Source organism: Eriocheir sinensis, chromosome 5 (assembly GCF_024679095.1).
Source record: "Eriocheir sinensis breed Jianghai 21 chromosome 5, ASM2467909v1, whole genome shotgun sequence".
NCBI lineage: Eukaryota > Metazoa > Arthropoda > Malacostraca > Decapoda > Varunidae > Eriocheir > Eriocheir sinensis.
In genome coordinates this window covers 20,836,387-20,859,180 of record NC_066513.1, presented here as the reverse complement: position 1 = coordinate 20,859,180, position 22,794 = coordinate 20,836,387, and the positions used below count along the sequence as shown (strand labels likewise).

The window sequence follows — 22,794 nt, the reverse complement described above, 5'->3', positions numbered from 1 at the left end:
TTTAGGGTTTTCGGGCTTAAATTCTTCACTCCGCTTTATCTTGTATTTGTTTGTTTATTAATACACTTTTAAGCCTGATTTCGTTGCTAAGTATGTCTGTTTATCTTTTGTATTTATTTTTCTTCTGTCAGTCTGTCTAATTTTCTCTCTTTTTTCTGTATCTCTGTCTCTTTCCGTCAGTCTGTCTAATCTCTTTTTCTATACGTCTCTCTCTCTCTCTCTCTCTCTCTCTCTCTCTCTCTCTCTCTCTCTCTCTCTCTCTCTCTCTCTCTCTCTCTCTCTCTCTCTCTCTCTCTCTCTCTCTCTCTCTCTCTCTCTCTCTCTCGTGAACCATGTGCATAATAAGGACAAGCTTTATTTTTCACGAGATTTTTCAACCTTAATAAAAGCAAAAGAAAAAGTGTGCTGGAACGACCTTGAAAAAAACCCAAGATAAAGTGAGGAAGTTGTTTGCCCAAAGAAGAAAAATAAAATGTCTTAAAACTTCATTAAAACTTCGCTTCATCGTCTGGGTTGTTTTTGAAAATATTCGGAATTCTGTTTTTTTTGTGTGTGTGTGTTTCTCTCGGCTTCCTTTTCCGCCGTGAAAGAGCATTTTGTGCCTGCCGAGTCTTTAAGCACACACACACACACACACACACACACACACACACACACACACACACACACACACACACGAATGCCGGGTCGCCATACGAATGTTTAATCCCCGAAGCTGCACTGATAATTCTCTTTTGATTTATGCCTTTATTTTACATTTTTACACACATACATACATACATACATACATATATACGTGTGTGTGTGGGGATGGATGGGGGGGGGGTTGCGAGGGGTGCGTGCGTGCGTTCATGTATGCTGCACATAGAGCCTAAAATAAATTTCCATCAAACTTTGCACATTTTTCTCTCGACTTTGGACAAGATTAAGCTAAATACTTTCGCGCAGACTTTCTTCTTTTCCCTTGGTAATGAAGCAGGGGAGGCCGAGGCGTGCTTTCAATCATCAATCATCGCTGCACTCACCAAGGTTCTCAGTTTTTGTTCCAGTAAAGATCTTTTTTTCTGACCAGACAAATGCACAAGTGAATAATTCGGTTAAGTTTCTTTCATTTGGCTCATGTATAAAAAGTTTCTTCTTAACTTGTGACGGGTGACTGACTTGTTTTGTAGAGTTTTCTTGCTTTATTCTGTCAACATTAAAATAGCAAATTACTGCGACGCTGTTGATTACATACATTGGTGTAAGAACATTTTTTTTCAACGTTCTTCCTTTTGTTACTTAGTTTTTCACACATATATACAGCAACATTTACTTAATAAACACAGGTATTAAAAAGAATGTTGAAAAAGATACATATTTACTCTCTTCTTTTCCATTTTACCGCCATCATCATTATCATTATCCCAACAACAGTATCACTCTACAGATAAAAAAAAAAGATCAACGTTTATCATCATCATCATCATCATCGTCATATCAACAAGCCCCTCTTCACAGTGCAACAACAACGACAACAATAACAAAAACAAAAGACCAACGTGTGCATCTTTAGAACCCGTATCCTGGCGCTCAGCAACACACAACAGCTTCCATTCTCCACGCTTGAAAATCTCTAATTCCTTCCGCCTCACGTGAATACATTTTCTAGGTGGATTTTTCCCTTTCCATTCAGGGCCGCAGCACAGTTTTAGCGCCTCGCATTTACTCATATTTACGGACCAGAGGGGAATTATTTGCCAGACACGCGGGCCGGAAAATTAAACGCTTCCCTTAAGAATTCTAAACGCCTTGCAAAGTTTCCGGGAAAATTCTGACCTGACGAAACCAAGCCGACGCAATCTGACCCGACCTGACCTGACCTGATCCTCTTTACGTCGTGCATTTAGGAAGCTGTGAGAGGGTATAACTTTTTTCCCGACATATTCATTCTATTAGTTTCCTCCTCCTCCTCCTCCTCCTACTACTACTACTACTAATATTACAACTACTACTGGTCCACCTCTTCCTCCTTCTCCCTCCTCCTCCGTCTGCTCGTCGTTCTCCTGCTCCTCCTCCTCTTTCTACTACTACTTCTACTCCTACTTCTGCTACACCTAATACCTCTAAGCATCATAACTTCTTTCCTCTTTACGTCATCTAAATATCCAGGCAAAGAGACACCCCTCCCTCACGCTTCTCTGCACCTGCGGGAGCCCAAGACTCACCTGTACACTGGTTTGTGGATGCCGCTCTTGTACCAGAGGACGAGGAGGGCGGGGTCACGGGGCAGGGGGGAGGTCAGGTTGCAGGGGAGCTCGGCGCGCCCCCCCACGCCCGTCACCACTGGCACCGTTGGACCTGGAAAGAAGGATAAAAAAGTTAGTGGCGATACAGAAAACACGGAATTATGGTGCCTACAAAAGAGAGAGAGAGAGAGAGTCACTTACAGAGGGACACGCACTAGCTCTATTTCTGTCAATGGCCGGCGGTTTATTCAGAGTTTTCCAATAAATTTCGGTCTCGGAGACTGGGAGACTTTACGCATCACTCACACGGCTTCCTGTCCCAACCCGACCATCCCCTTCTATCCCCAGCCTGTCCTTCTCCTTCCCCTTCTATCCCCAGTCCGTCCTTCCCCTTCCGTCCCCAGCCGCCCATCACCTTCCATCCCTAGCCCACATTTCCTCATCCATCCTTGCCCCGCCCATCCCCTTCCATCCCAAGTCCACCCTTCCCCTTCCATTCCCACCCCGGCTCGCCCCTTCCATCCCAGCCCCTCTCCACACTGTCTCGCCTCGCCTCACACGCACGAACCGAGGAAGGGAGGGACGGAGAGAGGGAGGAGGCGGCGGCGGGTGAGGTGGCCAGAAGAATGGGAAAGAAAGAAAGAAAAACGTGATCCTCTCGAGGTAATTCAGCAGCGAACAAAAACCTGAAGGAATGCCTGAGGTGACCCGCCGTGTGTGTGCCGCAGACGTGAACCACACCATTATGCGGGGCGGCGGACAAACACTGGCCCTGACCCCGGATAGCGTCGCCCTAGTTAACAAATCGCCGAAGTCATTTTTCTGCAATTTCAGGATGATTGGCTGATTCAATTTTTCAGCGTGGCGGGACTTTTAGTATATTTGCCGATGTCATTCCTGAGTGAGTGTTCTGGAAGTCGCCTTTAACTCTTCTGCCAATAATATGAAGATTAATAGAATGAGTTACGTGTTCGATTTCTTTTAAAGCAGAAAAAATGACTTAGATAACGATATACTAAAACGATCTTAATAATCTAAAAACCTCAGGAGCCAAAAACAAAAGGGAACAAAAACAACGACAACAGATAAAAAAAAGAGCTCTTAGTCACCTCAAGCACGGCAAGGCGACAAAACAATCATCAGGAGAGGGTAAGAGCAGACTCAAACCCCATGCAGACTTAGTAGAAGGGCAAAAGTAATCCCTAAACCCTAAGCATGACGTAAAGGAAGACACTATTATCCACCATGAGCTAAGAATGAGAATAAAACAGTAGAGCATAGACGTAGCTGGAAGTCGAAAAAATATCTCCTTAACTCCTGTAAGAAAAAAAGCGAGAGGACAATAATCCCCTCCTGTAAACTTGGCGACAGGGTGAACACAAACACTTGACTCATGAAGACTATGCAGGGACGAAAACACAACCTTTCAACTCCTACAGGAAGAGCGGAAAAAGGTAGGAAAAACAAGCAGAGGCACTAATCCCACTGTATGGTTTGAAGAGGCTCCTGAACCTCTTAATGCAGGATGAAAGAGCTCCACCACTTGACAAACCCCTGACGCCCCCCAGCGCCCAGGACGAAGACACATCCCCTGAACCCTCCACGGCAGGACAGAGGGTCGGGTCAGCTGGGAGTGAGTGTCCGTGCTGGGCTTGCCTGTAACAAGTGGTGCCATCACGACGAGGACACTCCCAGCCACTCCTCGGGCCGTCCCGCTGCAGGAGGAGGCTCAGAAGGTGCTTGAGGGAGAGCTCGGGGGTAAGGGAGAGCTCTCTTTCCCTCTTCTTCAGATGAACTCGTGTGAAGCCAGACTCGAAAGTTTCTTATTCGGAGCGAAATTCCTGTCCCGTCCGTGGGTCCGCGCGGCGAGCCTTCAAACCTTTGTCCGCCTCGCTCAAAAAGGACATTCACGTCCCTCGGAATCTAAGGCAAGGAGATACGTCGCCTTTTATTTCATCTCTGAGCGTCGCCCGTCGATGTTTTGAACCTAAACCTAAGAAAAATTGCTTCTCTTTTTCTCAACTTTCGGATCCATTATAGGAAAACGAAACTGCCGCAGAACAATTTGGAAAGTTTGCGGAGGAGGGGAAAAACGTTTTGATATGAGAACGTTGTTTCCTTTAATTGGTTACTCATTTTTTTCCTTTTTTCTTCTCTTCTTCCACAGCAACGCCCCTTTAACTTTGGAAATAAGGAAGGGGAATAAATAAATGAGGATATCCAACATCAAACGGAAGCTACTTATTGATTTTTCCCGGAACCTTCCTTTTCCTTGAGCTGTATTTTCTCCTCTTTTCCTTTCTACCTTCTTCACATTGTCGCCTCTCGTGTGTCTTCTACCGCTCCCTTCTTCTGCGTCTCTCTCTCTCTCTCTCTCTCTCTCTCTCTCTCTCTCTCTCTCTCTCTCTCTCTCTCTCTCTCTCTCTCTCTCTCTCTCTTTGTGGTTATTTGTGAGTCTAGGAAGCTCTCAGTCTTCAGAAGGTTTCGTTTTACTTCTTCCCTCCTTCCCTCCCTTCCTTTCTTTCCTTCCTTCCTTCCCTCCCGCTCTCCTTCTATCCCTCCTTTCTTCCCTTCCTCCATTTCTACCTTGGCTTTCCTTCCATTTTAAAGTTTCCATCTTGTCTCCTTTCCCTTTCTTCGTCAGTTTCATTTGTTCCTTTCTTTCCTTCATTCGTATCTTAGTGTTTCCTGTCGCCATTTTTCAGTCTTTTTCCTTCCTCTTTATTACCTCAGTTTTCCGCATCTCTCCCTCCCTCCTTTTCTCTATCCTGGATCTCCACACTTCTCCTTTCTCTCTCCCCTTCCTTCTTGATATCTTCCCCTCCTCCATTGCTCAACTTTCTTCCTTCTTCCTCTCCTACGGTACCCTCGCCTCTCCTCCTTCCTTCCTTCCATGGTCAAACTTTCCTTCCTCTCTCTCACTTTAATCTTCACTTCTCCTTCCTCTCTCCCCATTCAACTTTCTTAATTTTCTTCACGTTTCTTATTTACTTCGTTGATGGCTCGCTTAATCTTTTGTCTACTTTTTATTATCTCTTCTATTTTTTCTTTGTTTCTCATGTTTGTTTGTTTTTTTCCTTCTATTTTGCATTTTTTTTCCTCTCTCATTTTTACTTCTTTCCACATTATCTTCCATTTCTCGACTTTTCTCTCTTCCCTTCTTTATTTCTCTGTCTCGCGTCGTCTCTATTCCTTAACTTTCTTGTCTTCTCTATCTTTTTTTTTATTCTCCAGTGTCACATTTTCCTTTCCTCCTTTCCTCAACTTCTACCGTTTTCCTTCAATACTCTCCCGCGTACATGTATCCCTTTTGTCTTTTTTTCCTTTCCTTGTTTATCTATGTTCTTCTTCCTTTCTTTCATCCGTTGTCTCTCTCAATCACTTCATTCTTTCCCTCCATTCTTTTTGTCTTTCTTTCCTTCCTCTCTTCGTTCCTTTTTTTCTGGCTTTATATATTTTTTCTTTCGCTTCTTTCATTCTTACTTTCTATTTTCGTTGCCTCCTTTCTATCTTCCTACTTTTCCTTTTTTATTTAATTTCTTCTTTCCTTTCTTCCCATCTTCCATGCCTTTACACTTCCACCCATTAATCGAGTCTTACCTCCTCATATCATTCTTTCTTCCTGTCCTCTCTCTCCCTTCCCTCATTCTTTCCATTCCTCAAGACTTCATAACTTCATTCTTATGCGCCTCTCAACCTTGATTTACGCCACGAAGACGGAGCTCTAAAGTCAACATTCTCAGACACTTCCGCCTCCCACAACAACTATACCCAAAGACCAAAAGGGAGATCAGTCTGGTTCTAATGGGTGTTTGTCTAGGTTCGTGGTGCAGAAGAAGGGTCAAACTACCGCTAAGGTCATCAAACTACCCATGGAAAGGCACAAAACTCCTAGGAAAGCCTTAGTGAATGTAGATGCTAGGGCGCCGAGGGTTCAAGAAAATGGCCTTCAACCTCTTCACCTTCCCTTTGCTCTTTCCGCCTCATTCTCCCCTTAACATACAACCTTTTACCTCTGCATCACATCACATCCTCCTTACCCTACTCGCCTACCCTTTCCCGCCGAAGAATACATCAAACGTTACCCTCACTCTCTTCAGCCTAACGCTCCACTAAGGCCTTCTTCTTTACGACTTGAAGCTTCAGTAACTCCCAAGATCCTTCTCGAGCTTATCTTTTCCCCCCTTCTCGCTCCCTTTCCCTCTCTCCACTTCATTAGTCTCAGCCCCTCAAAGAATTAAAGGGACTACGGCTGGAATTATTATAGTCTCCCCTTCGTCGCTCTAAAGACGGCCCGCTAATCAGTGCTCGGCGTAGGGTTATCACTTTTTGAAACAACGATGTGTTTAGATACTTAAGGGAAGATTGGTTGGAGCTACTGTGGAGTTGTTGTTGATGGTATTGCTGCTGCTACCACTGCGACTACTACTACTACCACTACTACTACTATTACTACTACTACTACTACTACTCCTACTAACATCACCACTACTACTAATACTACCCCGCATCCTCTTCCTCCGTTTTTTTCTTATTTTCCTTCAGTTCTGCTTAGTCTTCTTCTCCTTCTCCTTCTTCTTTTTCTAATTCTAATTCTTCTGCTTCTTCTTTCTCTACTTTTTTCTTTTTCCTCCTCCACCTCCTCCTCCACCTCCACTTCCTCTTCCTCCTCATACGTTACTTCACTTTGGAATTCTAAGATCACCACCAAACCACCACCACAGCACCACTGCCCCCCCACTCCCCCCCAACATGACCTCCACCACGCTCCCTGATGACAATGGCGCCCCCGCAGAGCAGCAGACTCAGCACAGACAAGTTTCGATTCCCCCCCCCCCTTTTTTTTTTTTTTAAATTTAATAAGTCTTCCGCTGCCATCTGTCTGTCCCGCTGACCCGCAGCCTCCTTGGGGACTTGCTTTTTTTAATTCGGCTCATTTTTTTATATATTTCTTTTTATTTTATTTTTACATTCATTTTTTTCACTCATTTTTTCTCGTATTTCTTCTGGTATTTTTTCTTTTAGTCTATTTTAGTCTAGTTTTTCTTTAATTTTTTATACATAATTTTCACTTTCTTTTTTTTCATATTTTCACTCGTTTTTCTTGTATTTCTTCGGGTATTTTTTTATTTCGTCTATTTTTTCTCTTATTTTCGATTTGTTTTCTTTTCGTTTTCTCATTTTTCATTTTTTTTTTTTACGTTTTCTTACTTTCTCATAAATTTTCAACTATTTTTTTAGTGTTTTCTTATTTTATTGTCTTCTTTCTTAATTCTGAGTTTTCTACGATTTTTAACTTTTCAGTGTATATCCTAATTCCTGTTTTCCAAGTTTCCTACATTTCTCATATTTCTCTATTCATTTTGTAACATTAACACTTTTCCATTATTTTTTCTTTTCCTCTTTTCTTTTCCACCTCTGGCGATGAGTTTTATTTTACGAGCGTTCTACCGTCGTGTCATTTCCTTCCCGTTATCAGTCCTTCGTGCCGCCCGCATACGTGTTCTCTCTGCTCCTATTATTCCATTTAATTATCTCTTACTTCAGCGGCATTAGTGAAGCGCAGAACCACGCCGGCTCATTTCTCCCGCGCGTATCCGGCAATATTAGAAGTATACATGCCCGCACGCTCGGTATACAGGCATAGGTCTTTTATACATGCCCGGAAACATAATATTCCGCACGCATATCACCGCTCCGCTAATTTTAGAATATATACACTATCCGGTTACGAATCCAAAATCCTGAATGAAGCTTAAATTTATTACACAAATGGTTTATAATAACATAATGGCCGGCTGTTTTAGGGACACAATTTATTCCACAGGTCGGTATGGGCTTTGTTATATCCCTTTTTTTATCATAACCATTTTATAGTGAGTTTGCTTCCATAATATCGTGTCCATTTGCCTTCCAGTCCCCGCGTGGAGTAATTGCCCGTGTCGTTATTTGATTATATGAACGCATTTGTCATACATTAATTCCGTTGACATTCGTATAAATACACTCACTCTTTTCCCCTCTCCCCTCCCCCCCCATACATTCATATATCCACACACAAACACTCATATTTCGTTTAGATCTGATGGCATTAAAACAACAACGTAATCTGTTTTTCAATGTATACTTAATTGACCTCTCTTTTGACCTCTTGTTCCAGTTTCTATGTATACTTAACTGACCTCTCTTTTGACCTCTTGTTCCAGTTTCTATGTATACTTAACTGACCTCTCTTTTGACCTCTTGTTCCAGTTTCTATGTATACTTAAATGACCTCTCTTTTGGCCTCTTGTTCCAGTTTCTATGTATACTTAATTGACCTCTCTTTTGGCCTCTTGTTCTTGTTGCTTTTGTTGGAGCAGCGCCTGGCGGGCTTTTTTGTTGCTTTTTTGCTTCGTGCCCTTGAGCTGTCTCCCTTTTTGTAATCCTCCCTCAAATAGTGACTTTTTTTTTGTATACTCTTCGCAATGCGCCTCCCACACCTTCGCCGGACGGTCCCCCAAACACGCCGAGTCATGTTCCCTTTAGGAGAGTCGACGCCGCGAGTTCTCGGAGAATTCTCGACTCAAATGTATTCTTGCGCCGTGATTATTTTATACGCGTAAAAAGTGGTTACATCAGTTTCCCTGGGAGTGGTTAATAATGTTTTGCAATTCATTTATTGCGTACAGCAAACAGCACCGGAATTAGATATGATGTCACAATCTACGCAATCATAAAATACTGAAGTTCTAATTAATGTAACTTTTTCCTTGTGCACCAGAGAATATAACTTTTAGCATAGTTGCAATTCACCATCATTTTTATAAACACGATCCAGCAAATGACAAATCTATTTCGTAAACAAACAGCACCAGACTTAGAAATAAAAATTCATAATCTAATCCTATACCATAACATTTAGATTCTAAAAAAAAAAAAAAAAAAAAAAAAAAAAAAAATATGAATCAAAACGAAATGTGGGTTACTTTAAAACATTTACTTGTACATCAGTGGAGCAAAATTTATGCTATACTTTAAGAGGCAGCTCACTTTCTTGAGTCACGAACCCAGTATATGATAGGTAGGTAAAGGGGGCATACGCTATAGCGGCGCGTGGCTTCGGTGCTCATCTGCGTTGCATTAGTCTAGGAAATGACAAGATATATATTTTCATGCACATTTTTATACCTTTGTGCTGGATCAAAATTTCGCATCCCCACACAAAGACCGTCCTCCATTCCATCACCTTTTGCCTCACATCCTTTTAGCTCCGTTCCCTTCCTCTCCTCCTCCTCCTCTTCGTCACGGCGTCCAGTCCTCCATCTCCCTTGTCAGGATTTTGTTTTATCGTGTAATCTCGTGAGTGAGGCCGCGGGTTGTCGCTTCTCGTTCCTCCATTGTCAGCCGCGGAGGAGGAGGAGGAGGAGGAGGGTATATATAGGAGGGGGGGAACTGAACGTGGTGGAGAACCGAGTCAAGAAAAGGAGATGAAAATGGAAGGGAGAATCACCGAAGCAAGCCAGGCAGAGGAGGAGGAAGAGAAAGAAGAGGAGAAGGAGGAAGAAGAGGAAAACACAAACACAAAAACAAAAATTGGATTAACCGCGGAGGAAGACCATCAACAAAGACAGACAGACAGACAGACAACGAAGTATAAAACAACACGACCAAGGTGGATTATAAATAAGAAGGAAAGGAAAAAAGACAAGGAGTAAAGACAGACACAGACAACGAAATAAAAACAACAACAACAACAGGACTGAAGTGGATTACAAATAAGAAAACGACAGACGAACGACAAAACAAAAAACAACAACAAGTAATAAATAAAAGAAACACGACCAGGGTGGATTAAAAATAAGAGAAGAAGAAAAAAGGAAGTTAGGAAGGGAGAGGAGGAATAAGACAGACAAACAGACAGACAGACAACGAAATAAAAACAACGAGACCAAGGTGGATTACAAATAAGACAAGAATAAAAAGGAAGGAAGGGAGAGGAGGAGGAGGAGCAGGAGGAATAAGTGTCAGAGGAGGAGGATAGATCTCCATGTAATCCTCCTCTCTCTCTTCAGCATCTCCTCGCCTCGCCGCCACACTCCCGCAGGGCTCTGGAGGATGCAAGTTTAATGCGCCGGTGAAAGTTTAAAATTATTTCCTCGCCCTAAACGCAATTCTAACATCTTTGTAGCCACGTACGTGCGTTTTATTTTTCATCTTTCCGGGTTCTTCCTCGCACGGGTGAATGTGGCGTCGTCTCTTGCTCTCTCTTCCTCCCCTTCTTTCTTTCTTTCTCCGACTTTGCAAACATGTGGATGAGATGAGAATTACGGAGTGAGGTGGAGAATGCGAATTGGAGAGTTTGAGTTCGAAGGTAAAAAGTTTAATAGAGGTTTGATAGAGGATTTGATATTGATAAGCTGGACAAAGATGTTGGTTTTGATTTGTAAGATGAAACATATGGATCAAAAGGGAATGACTGAGAAAACTAAAGGGAATAACTGAAAGAACTAAACGGAATGACTGAGAAAACTAATATAAATGAGATGATATTGATAAACCGTAAAAAACGTATTGGTTTAAAGTTGTGAGATGAAACTTATGCATCAAAACGGAATGACTGAGAGAACTAGTGAGTGATTACATGAAGAAGAAGGCGAATAATAAGATGAAAGGTTGAGTTAGCTAGGAAAAAAAGTTAATTAAATACAGATAAAGAATAAAACATAAATAAACTGGACAAATATGTTGGTATAGATTTGTAAGATTAGACATGTGGCTTAAAACAAAATATCAGAGCTCGTGAGTGAATACATGAAGAAGGGGAAGGTGAATTATATTGAAAAGTGAGATGAAATGATTAACTTGACAAACATTTTGGTATAACATGAAACTGTGAACCAAAACAGAACGAGAGAGAACTGGCGAGTGCGTGCGTGAAAAAGGGAAGGTGAATATGCTAAGAAATGGCATCAGTTAGTTATGGAAGTTTTACATAGCTAATAGGCCTCTTGCAAAATATATGAAGGAGAATAACTGAAAGCAAATGAATAAATGAATGTATTACGAGGAGAAGGGAGAGGAGGAGGAGGAGGAGGAGGAGGAGGAGGAGGAGGAGGAGAAGCAGAAAGTTGAGAGAGGAGGAAGAGGAGGAGGAAGAAAAATGGAACTAAAATGACGAAAAGCAAAAAGCAATGGAATGGAGAACTTGGTGTCTACTACTATTACTACTACTACTATTACTACTACTACTACTACTACTACTACTACTACCGCCCTTGAGCTGGTTCCATTGCTGTAAAAATAGGATGAATATACAAATGCCATAAAATTCTAAAACGATAATGATGAAAAAAATAAATAAAAGGAAAATACAAATAAAAGACTAAAAGTTACCTCAGTGGCGAAGATTTCTCCATGAATGAACGGGAGATGAAAATAAAAGGAAGCAAAAAACAGGTGAATGTGTTTACCCCCTCGGTTTAGTAGACGCTTGTGTCTGTTTGTAATAAATATCTTGAGACATTTATTGAGACAAAGCGGCCACCTGTTATTGCCAGGAAGGAACACACACACACACACACACACACACACACACACGGAGAATTATCGATCATCCAAAACAAACTACTACTACTACTACTACTACTACTACTACTACTACTACTACGATTGATACTGTGACTTACTACTACCATCACTACTACTACTACTACTACTACTACTACTACTACTACTACTACGATTGCTACTGTGACTTACTACTACCATCACTACTACTACTACTACTACTACTACTACTGTTATTATAGACCTTTATTATTGCATCCCATAACTCTTCGTAAGCACTTTCCTGAGTTCTTTTGGCGTTTTAGTACAAAAGTAATTAAGGAGACTGTTACTTGGAATCAGATGGGCCTATTTTTTCCCTTTTTTTTCAGAGGAAGGAGGCGCCGCACAAGTTTGGGCTATCAATCTCTCTCTCTCTCTCTCTCTCTCTCTCTCTCTCTCTCTCTCTCTCTCTCTCTCTCTCTCTCTCTCTCTCTCTCTCTCTCTCTCTCTCTCTCTCTCTCTCTCTCTCTCTCTCTCTCTCTCTCTCTCCGTACTCCCTTACCTTTCCTCTCCCATCCCCCTCTTCCTCTACCCCATATCTCTCTTCCTCTCTCCACCTTCCCCTCATCGATATCTCCCTCTCCTTCCTTCCTTCCTTCCTATCCATCGCCCTCTCTCCCTCCCTCCCTACCTCCCTTCCTTCCTTCCTCCTAAACGAAAGTTGCGAGAGGTGACCCATAAATTCCTCTCACCACCGACCAATTTCCGTCTTGAGTGAGGGGAGGGAGAGGGAGGGAAGGAGGAAGGCGGAAGGAGGGAGAGAGAGAGGAAGGAGAGTAAGGAAGAAGTCAAAGAGGGAAGGATGGATGGATGGAAGGAGGGAGGGAAGAAGGGAGTGGTGGAAGAAATAATGGAAGGAAGGAAGGAAGGAAGGAGGGAGTGAGTGAGGGAAGGGAGGAAGGAAGGAGGGAAGAAGGAAGTGGTGGAAGAAAGGAAGGAAGGAAAGAAGGAAGAAAAAGATGGCAGGTTGAAAAATGATGTATCGAATTAAGGAAGGATGGAAGGAAGGAATGAAGAAAGGAAGGAGGAAAAGACGACGTACAGAACTAAGGAAGGAAGGAAGGAAAGAAGGAAGGAAGGAAGGACGGAAAAACGAAAAGCAGCCATAGAAAGGATAAATGACAAACAAATAAAACACATAACAGGAAGCGGAAACAAGGGCATGGAAAGCGAAACAGGAATAAAGGAGGGGAAGCGAGGAGACGAAAGAATAAATAGTGAACGTAGGAAAAGGAACGCGTTGGTAAAGAAGGAAAGCAAGGAATCGGAGGGAAGGAGAAGATAAGAACAGACAGACGAGGTCGAGGAGAAGGAAAGGAGCGAGATAGGAAGAGAAATTACGAAGTGAAAAAGAAAAGGAGAAAGCAGAGAAAAGGAATAAAAGATAGGAGAGAGGAAGGGATGAAAACATCAGAGGAGGAGGAAGCGATAAGATAAGAGAAGGGAAAGGAGTGGCAAACAAGGAAGGGAAGAGGCGAGAAAAAGAGGAAGAGGGAGGAAGGAAGCGAGCAGATAAGGGAAGGGGAGGAGAAGGAAAAAGAGGTGAGTGAGGGGAGGAGAGCAAAAGATAGGACAAGGAAAGGAAGAGATAAAAGAGATAGAAAAAAAGAAATTGAAGTTGGAGGGAATGAGGACAATATTGGTGCTAATAAAAGAAAAAAAAAAGGAAGGGAGAAGGAAGAAAGAAAGGGGAAATTTGAAGAAAGTTACATAAGGAAAAAAATGAAAGGGGAGGAAGAAGAGGGGAGAAGAGGGGAAACTAGGAAAGACAAAGGGTCAAAGAAGAAAAGAGTAGACGAAGAAGGAAGGAAACCAAGAGAATACTAAGAGAGAAAACCGATAAAAAATAACAAGCCAGGAGGAGGAAAAAAGAGGTAAGAGTGAGGAGGAGAAAGAGGAAGAAGAGGAAGAGGAAAAGTATAGGTGAGGGGGGAATTCTGAAAAGTTACAATAAAAAAATATGAAAGGGGAGGAAGAAGAGGGGAAGAAGAGGGGAAAACAAGGAAAGACAAGGGACCAAAGAAGAAAAAAGACAGAGTTGAGGAGGAAGAAAGAAAAGAAAGAGAATACTAAAGAAAAAAAATACATGAAAAAATAACAAACCAGAGGGAAGGGGGATTAAGAAAGAGGAGGAAGAGGAAGAGGAAGAGGAAGGGAGGTAAGGGTGAGTGTCCTCCCTTCCTGCCATCAACGTGTGGGGAAAAAAAGCATAACAACATTTTGATCAAGGTTCCTCGTCCGAGCCTCAATTTGAAGGGAAGAACCGTTCACTTTTTTTCTTCCTTTTTTTTCCCCTCTATTTTCCCTGTCAAAATCGCCGGTGCGCGTCCATCTCGCTTGTCCCACGCGCTGATTGCAATTCTATTTTCCATTTTACTTCACTTTCCTTGTCTCCTTCCCTTCCTTCCTTCCTTCCTTCACATCTTCCTACCCTCCATTTTGTCTTCCTCCTTCTTTTTTACAATTCATTTCTGCCCTTTTATTTTTAGCTGCTTCTTCCTCTTGCTCCTCCTCCTCTTCCCCTTTCCTCTTTCCCTTATTTCATTCACCTGCCTTCATTCCTGTACTTCCTTTTTTAGCGTCCTTCTCCTCCTATTCCCACCTTCATTCCTCTCTTCCTTCCTTCACCTTCTCCTTCCTTTCCTTCCTTCATTCTTGCCCTTTCATTCTGAGCCTCCTCCTCCTCCTCTCCCTTTCTTCCTTCACTTCTTCCTCCCCTTCCTTATAACCTCCTTTAAACATCTGCATCATAAAACGAGGATATGCAGGCTACGAGGAAAGGAAGAAAGGAAAGAAGAATCGACAAGATATAAAAAAGGAGGCCATCCATGAAGGAATACTTGAGCACATGAAGGAAGAAAGAAATGAAAGAAATAAGATAGAGACGAGGATAAGTAGGTTACGAGGGATGGAAGGAAGGAAAGAAAAATTGACAGGACATGAGAAAGTATGAATGAATACGAAAAAGAACGAATGAACGAGGGATTGAAATTGAAGGAAGAAGAGAAGGAAGGACGGAAAGAGGCGGAAACGAGAATAAGTAATCAAAGAGGGAAAGAAAAAAATGATAAGACAAGGGAAAGTCCATAATGAATGAGCGAATACAAAAAAAAAAAAAAAGAACGAGTGAACGAAGGGAAGAAGGAAGGAAGGAAGGAGGCAAGGAAGTAAATAGAGGCGAAGATAAGTAGGTCACGAAGGAAGGATGAACGAACATATAAAAGAAACCAGTGAACGAGGATGAAATGAAGGAAGAAAGGAAGGAGGGAGATAGAGACGAGGATACAGAGACAAGGAAAGAAAAAAGAATTGAAAGGACATAAAAAAGAACGTAATGCATGAACGAACGAGCACATAAAAGAACGAGTGAACGAGGGAATGAAGGGAAGAAGGAGGGAGGGAAGGAACGGCATTTCGAGCGGGCCCCATCCATCACACTCCGTTCCCACGCTTGTGTGGAACGGACAGTCAACGAGGCACGCCGTCCACATTCACGGGGTTATGGGCGCCCAGGACGAGGCTGAGAGGATGCTGGAGGCGTGATGGTGCGCGTGGGTGTGGGTGTGTTGGGGTGGAGGGAGGGGGGGGTAGTGTACGCGTGTGATGAGTGCAGGGTCTGGGTATGGAAGCAGGGTGTGGGTGCGTGTGGGTGTGTGATGCTGAGATGAGATGAGAGGATGCTGGGGGTGCGATCGTGTGTGTGGGGTGCGTGGGAGATAGTGTTTATGTGTTGAGTGTAGGGTGTGAAGTGTGTGCGTGTGTGTGCGTGGGTGTGAGACGCAGAGATGATGCTAAGATGAGGAATGAGAGGATGCTGGAGGTGTGACGGTGTGTGTGGGTGGAGCGAGTAAGGTATGTAGGTGGGGGTTATGTGTGCGTGTGGGTGTGGGTGTGGGGGGGCGGTATGTAGAGTGTGATACGAAGGTGTTGGTGTGTGGGTGAGAGGCGTAAGAAATATAGCAAATGGCGTGCGTGGGTGTTGTGCGTGTTAGCGTGGGTGTGTCTGTGTTTCTCCGTTACGTGCACAAGAAGCTGATAAGACTAAAGGAGATATGGCTCTCTTGGGTACAGGATAGTAAAGAATGCGTGTGTGGGTGGCTGTGTGGGTGTGCGGCTGTAGGTGTGGGTGTCCTTCTTTTCACGTTTGATCTTCTGGTTATTCGTGAATAAAGGGTGGAAGGAGGGTGTTAGGGGAGGCGGCTGAGTGGTTAGCGTGTCGGCGCTTCGTCCAGGAGGACGCGGGTTCGCCTCTCGTCCGCCGCCACAAGCTGGGATCTTTCAGTCACCGCCGAGTGGCCTGAGACTACCCACATGCTATCTTGTAGACCACCTATCATCCCAGACTCTACATTCTCTCTTTAAAGAGAGGATCAAAGATGATCTTTGGGGGGCAGCATGAGCCGAGCAAGTTGGCGTCACTATAAACACTTGCCTGCGCCATAACGGGCAGGGCCGACCATTAGGCCCCACCAAGAAAGCCTACCGGCGCCAAAGGCAGAAACGTAAAAAAAACAAAAAACTAAATAAATAAAAATAAAATAGCACCCGAAGAGGAGGAGGAGGAGGAGGAGGAGGTGAGTGCAAATGGAAGACAAGATTGACAAAATCGGAGCACAAGAGGGTGTGGAAAGAGGAGGAGGAGGAGGAGGAGGAAACATGGAAACATGGACTAGCAGGCAGCAGAAAGCCTGTTGCCTGTTGGAGGAGGAGGCGGAGGAGGAGGAGGAGGAGGAGGAGGGAGACCAAGTAAGAGTGAACCCGTATGTATGAGCAAGATAAATTAAAAAAAAAAAACCAAGTGTGAGGCAAGGGGAAGGAAAGTTAATCAAGGTCAGGGGAAATGAAAACACAGAGAGGATGCTGAAGAAAGGAGAAGCGGAGAGGAGAAGATTGGATGGTAGGAAACGGAGGAGGAGGAGGAGGGAATGGGACAGGTAAAGGGGGGCAGGGGGGTAGGGGGAATAATGGTGGCAAGGTTGAACACGAGAGGCAGTATTCAAATGAGGAACAGAAGCAGGTGACCGGATAGCAGGCAAGGCGAGTAGTCCTGCTTCCATTACCTGCTTCCCGCCCGGCATCCTCCTACACTCCTCAACCTCCTTGCCTTTCATCCCTTTCTCCCTTCCTCCCTTCTCCTCCTGCCATTATTCTCAGCTAGTTTCCTTCTTTTCCTTCCCTCCTTTCCTCAACCTCTCTGACATATATCCCTCCCCCCTCTCTTTGCCCTTCCACCATTAGCTTCTCTCTCTTGCATACCTCCTCCCCTCCCTTCCTCCCTTCTCCTCATGCCATTATTCTCAGCTAGTTTCCTTCTTTTCCTTCCCTCCTTTCCTCAACCTCTCTGACATATATCCCTTCCCCCTCTCTTCGCCCTTCCACCCTTAGTTTCTTTCTCTTGCATACCTCCTCCCCTCCCTTCCTCCCTTTTCTTCCTGTCATTATTCTCAGCTTTCACTCATACCCATTTCTTTTAGCACTTCGTTTTCTTCTCCTCCTTCCCTCCTTTCCTCAACCTCTCTGACATATCTCCCTTCCCCCTCTCTTTGCTCTTCCACCCTTAGTTTCTTTCTCTTGCATACCTTCCCTTCCCTCCCTTTCTCACAGCCTCCTTCAAACTTAAATCCCTTTCCCCTCCTTCATTCACCTTTTCTTTACTCTTTCTTCTTTTAACTTCTTCCCTAAGCATCTCATTCTTCCCTTACATCCACCCACATCGCTCTTTCTCTCCTATTTCATTCATTCACCTCACCCCTTCCTCCTTCATCCACCTCTCCTACTCTCCTTCTATTCATTTCTCCGAACTTCTTTCTACACTCCTTTCATTATTATCTCATTCTTCCCCTTACATCTTCTCACACACACCTTTTTCCCTATTTCCTTCATTCATCCCTTCCTTTCCTATCTCATCCATATCTCATCCTCTCCTCTTTCACTTACCTCTCTCTCCCCTCTCTGTCTCCCTCCCTCACTTAATCCTGTAGCCCAGAATTTCGCCTCAAGGAGTCTGCTACGCCTGCCCTGCCTTGCCCTGCCTTGCCTTGTCTTAAAGCAGAAGTGTAATGGACAACACAGACTAACTAACCGGGTGAGTATCAAGGGGCTCGTCCCGACAACGTTATGCAAACATTAGTCTTCCATTACCTCGAGGAAAATGTGGGCGACTATAACAGGGACCGAGCAAAAAAGGGAAAGTTATGAATGTGTGATTTTTTACGACCACCATTACCATCCCCACTACTACTACTACTACTACTACTACCACTATTACTACTATTACTACTACTTCTACTACTACTACTACTACTACTACTACTGCTACCATCACCGCCCAGTAACTATATATACAACTAATTATTGAAGTCTGTCGAGCCTGTGTTTAGTCTTCATTCTCGCTCTCGCTTTCTCAAAATAAATAAATAAATAAAATAAAATAAAATACAATAATAAAAAAAAAATCATAAAGAAAATCAGAATACTGGAAAATATGGCAAGACAGAAAAAAAGAAGCAGGTCCACTGATTACGTTTTCCAGGAACTGTTTTCCATCCCTAGAGAAAAACAAACAAACACCCAGACCCACATTGGATACAGCTTTCGTAGAAGTTGTAAGGATTTCCAAGGCTAGTTTTGTGAGCCTTATAGTGATAGTTTGTCAAGGCTTCTGAATCATGAATGTCAAAAGAACGCTCATGAGAACCCGACCAATATCCTTACTGGCTTTTGGGATTAATTGTTGTGAACTGAAAGCGTCTGAGATTACGGGCCTTACTACAGCAGACAATGTGAGTACTCCTGCCGTCCTTACCTGACCCTCGCCCAGCATCCTCCTACCTGTTGATCCTGCCTCCTATACCTTTCCTCTCCTTCATTTCACTCCCCTTTCCTCCTTCCTCCATTCATATCCTGCCTCCTACATTTCCCCTCCTTCATTCCATTTCCCTTTCCTCCTTCCTTCTACCTTCCTCCATTCATATCCTGCTTCCTTCCTTTCCCTTCCTTCATTCCATTCTCCTTTCCTCCTTACTTCTTCCTTCCTTCATTCATATCCTGCCTCCTACATTTCCCTTCCTTCACTCCATTCCCCTTTCCTTCTTACTTCTTCCTTCCTCCATTCATATCCTGCCTTCAATATTTCCCTTCCTTCATTTCATTCTCCTTTCCTTTTTACTTCTTTCTTCCTCCACTCATATCCTGCCTCCCACACTTCCCCTCCTTCACTCCATTCTCCTTACATCTTCCTCCATTCATATCCTGCCTCCCACATTTCCCCTCCTTCACTCCATTCTCCTTACATCTTCCTCCATTCATATCCTGCCTCCCACATTACCCCTCCTTCACTCCATTCTCCTTACATCTTCCTCCATTCATATCCTGCCTCCCACATTTCCCCTCCTTCACCCCACTCTCCTTTCCTTCTTCCTTCCTTCATATCTTGCCTCCTATCTTTCCCCCCCTTTATTCCACTCTTCTCTTCCTTCCTCCATTCATATCCTTCCACTCTTTCCTCACCATCATCCTCATTCTTTCCCTTATGTCCTCCCATATCCACCTCTCTCCTATTTTCCTTCTTTCATTCCTCTACCTCCTTGCCTTATGCCCTTCTCTCCAAACATTCGCCTTTCTATGCCACTATGCTTAGCTTCCATTCACACCTGTTTCCTCATCCATACACCTCTCCTTAGACTAAAATGAACTCCTCTACTCTTCTATTTCTTTCTCGTAAGGTCATTTTTCTCTCACCTTTTGACCTTTCATGCCGCCAACCTTTCAAACGGTCAAGTTCTTTATAGACGAAGAATAAAATTTACAGTGTGCCGTTTTACAGGTTCCTACATTAAATATACAACTGAACTCACCTTGACACGCCTCTCTCTCTCTCTCTCTCTCTCTCTCTCTCTCTCTCTCTCTCTCTCTCTCTCTCTCTCTCTCTCTCTCTCTCTTCCATTCACGCATATAATTACACGAAATCTAATGGAATTGAATCATGAAATACAAATCAACTCATGCGTGATAGAATAAAATGAAAAGGAAAGAATGGGAGAAAAAAAAGCCTGGGTGTCCCTTGTGAGCGGGAAATGTCGTGGTAACTCGTTCAGAGACATGCGAGCGAGGGGGAAATGGGGGAGGTTAGGGAGGAGGAGAGGAGGGAGGAGAGAGAGAGAGAGGAAGGGGGGGGTAGTGGTCGAGTTGGGTCAGTATCTACCTTACTGTGGCGCTGGTACGGTCTCTCTCTCTCTCTCTCTCTCTCTCTCTCTCTCTCTCTCTCTCTCTCTCTCTCTCTCTCTCTCTCTCAGCGTTTCGTAATAAGACAGTGCAAGCGAACACGTCATAGCAAACACATTCACACAAACACACGTCAGATATCGTCATTTCAAGGTTACTCGCGAACATTGCTATGCGACAAACTTCAACTCCCCTTCGTCGTCAACACACACACACACACACACACACACACACACACACACACACACACGACATGCAAAGGGGTCACGTTACAGCAGACTAACACAACACAACACAAACATATTTCAAGCAACACACGTACACGCAAGCACAACGCACCGGTAACATCAACACCCATCTACACTCGCACACCAACACAAGGCAACACAAACATACCGTCAGCCATATGTCAGCCACTCGCAATACATTCAACACCAGCAGCAGCGCGCAACAACAGCAACACTTCATGACATCACGAGAGCCTCAGCATAATGTCGGTTAATGGTTGAAGTTGTTTCTGTTCTATAAGGCAAATATTTCAGTGCGCATTTAAGGTTGAAATTGCATCTAAATTAGTCAGCGATTTTTCCTTTTTTTTTTTTCTCTTCTACACTTGATATGTTTTCGTTTCACTTCTATCCCCACTTACTTACTGATAGGAAGGAAAACTATATATAACGGCAAAAAGAAAAAGATCCTTAAAGCGTTTACTTAAATTATACTTTCACGAGAAAAGACACGACACAAAAGCGACTGATTCCTTATTATACCACGAAACGAAGAGAGAGAGAGAGAATGGGGTGGGGGATGAAGTAGCTTACCACTCTGCTTCACAACCTAAGCCGCCACACACATAAAGTCAACCAACAACCTAAAGGCGAATCTTGGTGAAGAGAAAACTTGGTGAAGCAGAGGTCTTGGTGAAGCAGGAGTCTTGGTGAAGCAGAGGTCTTGGTGAAACAGAGGTCTTGGTGAAGCAAAGGTCTTGGTGAAACAGAGGTCTTGGTGAAGCAGAGGTCTTGGTGAAGCAGAGGTCTTGGTGAAGCAGAGGTCTTGGTGAAGCAAAGGTCTTGGTGAAACAGGAGTCTTGGTGAAGCAAGAGTCTTGGTGAAGCAGAGGTCTTGGTGAAGCAGAGGTCTTGGTGAAGCAGAGGTCTTGGTGAAGCAGAGGTCTTGGTGAAGCAGAGGTCTTGGTGAAGCAGAGGTCTTGGTGAAGCAGAGATCTTGGTGAAGCAGAGGTCTTGGTGAAGCAGAGGTCTTGGTGAAGCAGGAGTCTTGGTGAAGCAGAGGTCTTGGTGAAGCAGAGGTCTTGGTGAAACAGAGGTCTTGGTGAAGCAGGAGTCTTGGTGAAGCAGAGGTCTTGGTGAGGCAGAGGTCTTGGTGAAGCAGGAGTCTTGGTGAAGTAGAGATCTTGGTGAAGCAGAGGTCTTGGTGAGGCAGAGGTCTTGGTGAAGCAAAGGTCTTGGTGAAGCAGAGGTCTTGGTGAAGCAGAGGTCTTGGTGAAGCAAAGGTCTTGGTGAAGCAAAGGTCTTGGTGAAGCAGAGGTCTTGGTGAAGCAGAGGTCTTGGTGAGGCAGAGGTCTTGGTGAAGCAGTAAACTAAGTCGCCGGAAAATTCAGTGTTGAGGGCATCGTAACCTTCCCAGTTTGGTTCCCGCGGCGGAGCAATGAGTCTAAATCACTGCCCCGGGTGAGTCACTGCCTTCATATACTTCTCGAGGCTCGGGAAACTATTGGTACTCGACGCTCATTTTTGGCCGTATAATTTTTACTTGTGAGTGATTTATCGCTTTATGGTTGTTGTTATTATCATTAAAATTGTCGCTGTTAATCTCGTTTTTCTGTTCCAATCTTTTCTTTTTTTATATTTCCTTTTTCCTTTTTTCTTTTCCGTTTTTTTTCTTTCTTTCTTTTTTTTTTCTTCTTCTTCTTCATTTTCTTTTCCTTCTTCTTCATCTCCTTTCTTCTTCTTCTTCATTTTCTTTTTCTTCTTCTTCATCTCCTTTCTTCTTCTTCTTCATTTTCTTCTTCTTCTTCTTCTTCTTCTGATTCTTCAAGTAATCATTGCCATGTATTTTTCTCTTTTATCAAAACATTATTTTCGTTCTTTTAATTATTTCTCCTTCCATTACTGTAGTGCTAACACGAAACGCATTAATAAGAGGTAAATATATAAGTAATAATAATAACAATAGTAATAGTAGTAGTAGTAGTGGTAGTAGTAGTGGTAGAAGTAGTGGTAATAGTAGTAGTAGTAGTAGTACATAAACTAGATGAAGCACTTTTTCCCTTTCTATTATTTGCCTGAGTGCTTCTTTTCGGTCCATTAGCTCGTGTTATATTATGTTATTAAGGATGTTGAAGTCCACTAAATAGGATGGGTGATTTTATGCTCAATTTGCCTCATTCGATTTTTTTTCTCTCTCTCTCTCTCTCTCTCTCTCTCTCTCTCTCTCTCTCTCTCTCTCTCTCTCTCTCTCTCTCTCTCTCTCTCTCTTCTTTATTTTGGCCATTAATATCCATAGTTCAATATTCATTCAAAACAAATACATTAAAACATTCTCTCTCTCTCTCTCTCTCTCTCTCTCTCTCTCTCTCTCTCTCTCTCTCTCTCTCTCTCTTTACCCTCTGCCATCAATATCCACAATTCAATATTCATTCACGACAAATACGTTAACGGTTAAAACATTCTCTATCTCTCTCATTTTCTCTCCTAACTATCCTTTCTACCAGAGTTAACAAACATCATACAGTA

At 43.4% G+C, this 22,794-nt stretch overlaps 1 protein-coding gene across 1 annotated transcript in view; it reads right to left on the bottom strand.

The window, feature by feature from the left end:
- Nucleotides 1–22,794, bottom strand: part of LOC126983024 (nephrin-like) — a 196,096-nt gene that overhangs the window by 57,775 nt on the left and 115,527 nt on the right. The window contains exons 2-4 of the mRNA XM_050835448.1: nt 20,943–21,451; nt 3,781–3,943; nt 2,208–2,340 (exon numbers count right to left, since the gene is read on the bottom strand). Coding sequence (XP_050691405.1) covers nt 2,208–2,340; nt 3,781–3,943; nt 20,943–21,451 — 805 coding nt within the window. The remainder of the gene's footprint in view (nt 1–2,207; nt 2,341–3,780; nt 3,944–20,942; nt 21,452–22,794) is intronic.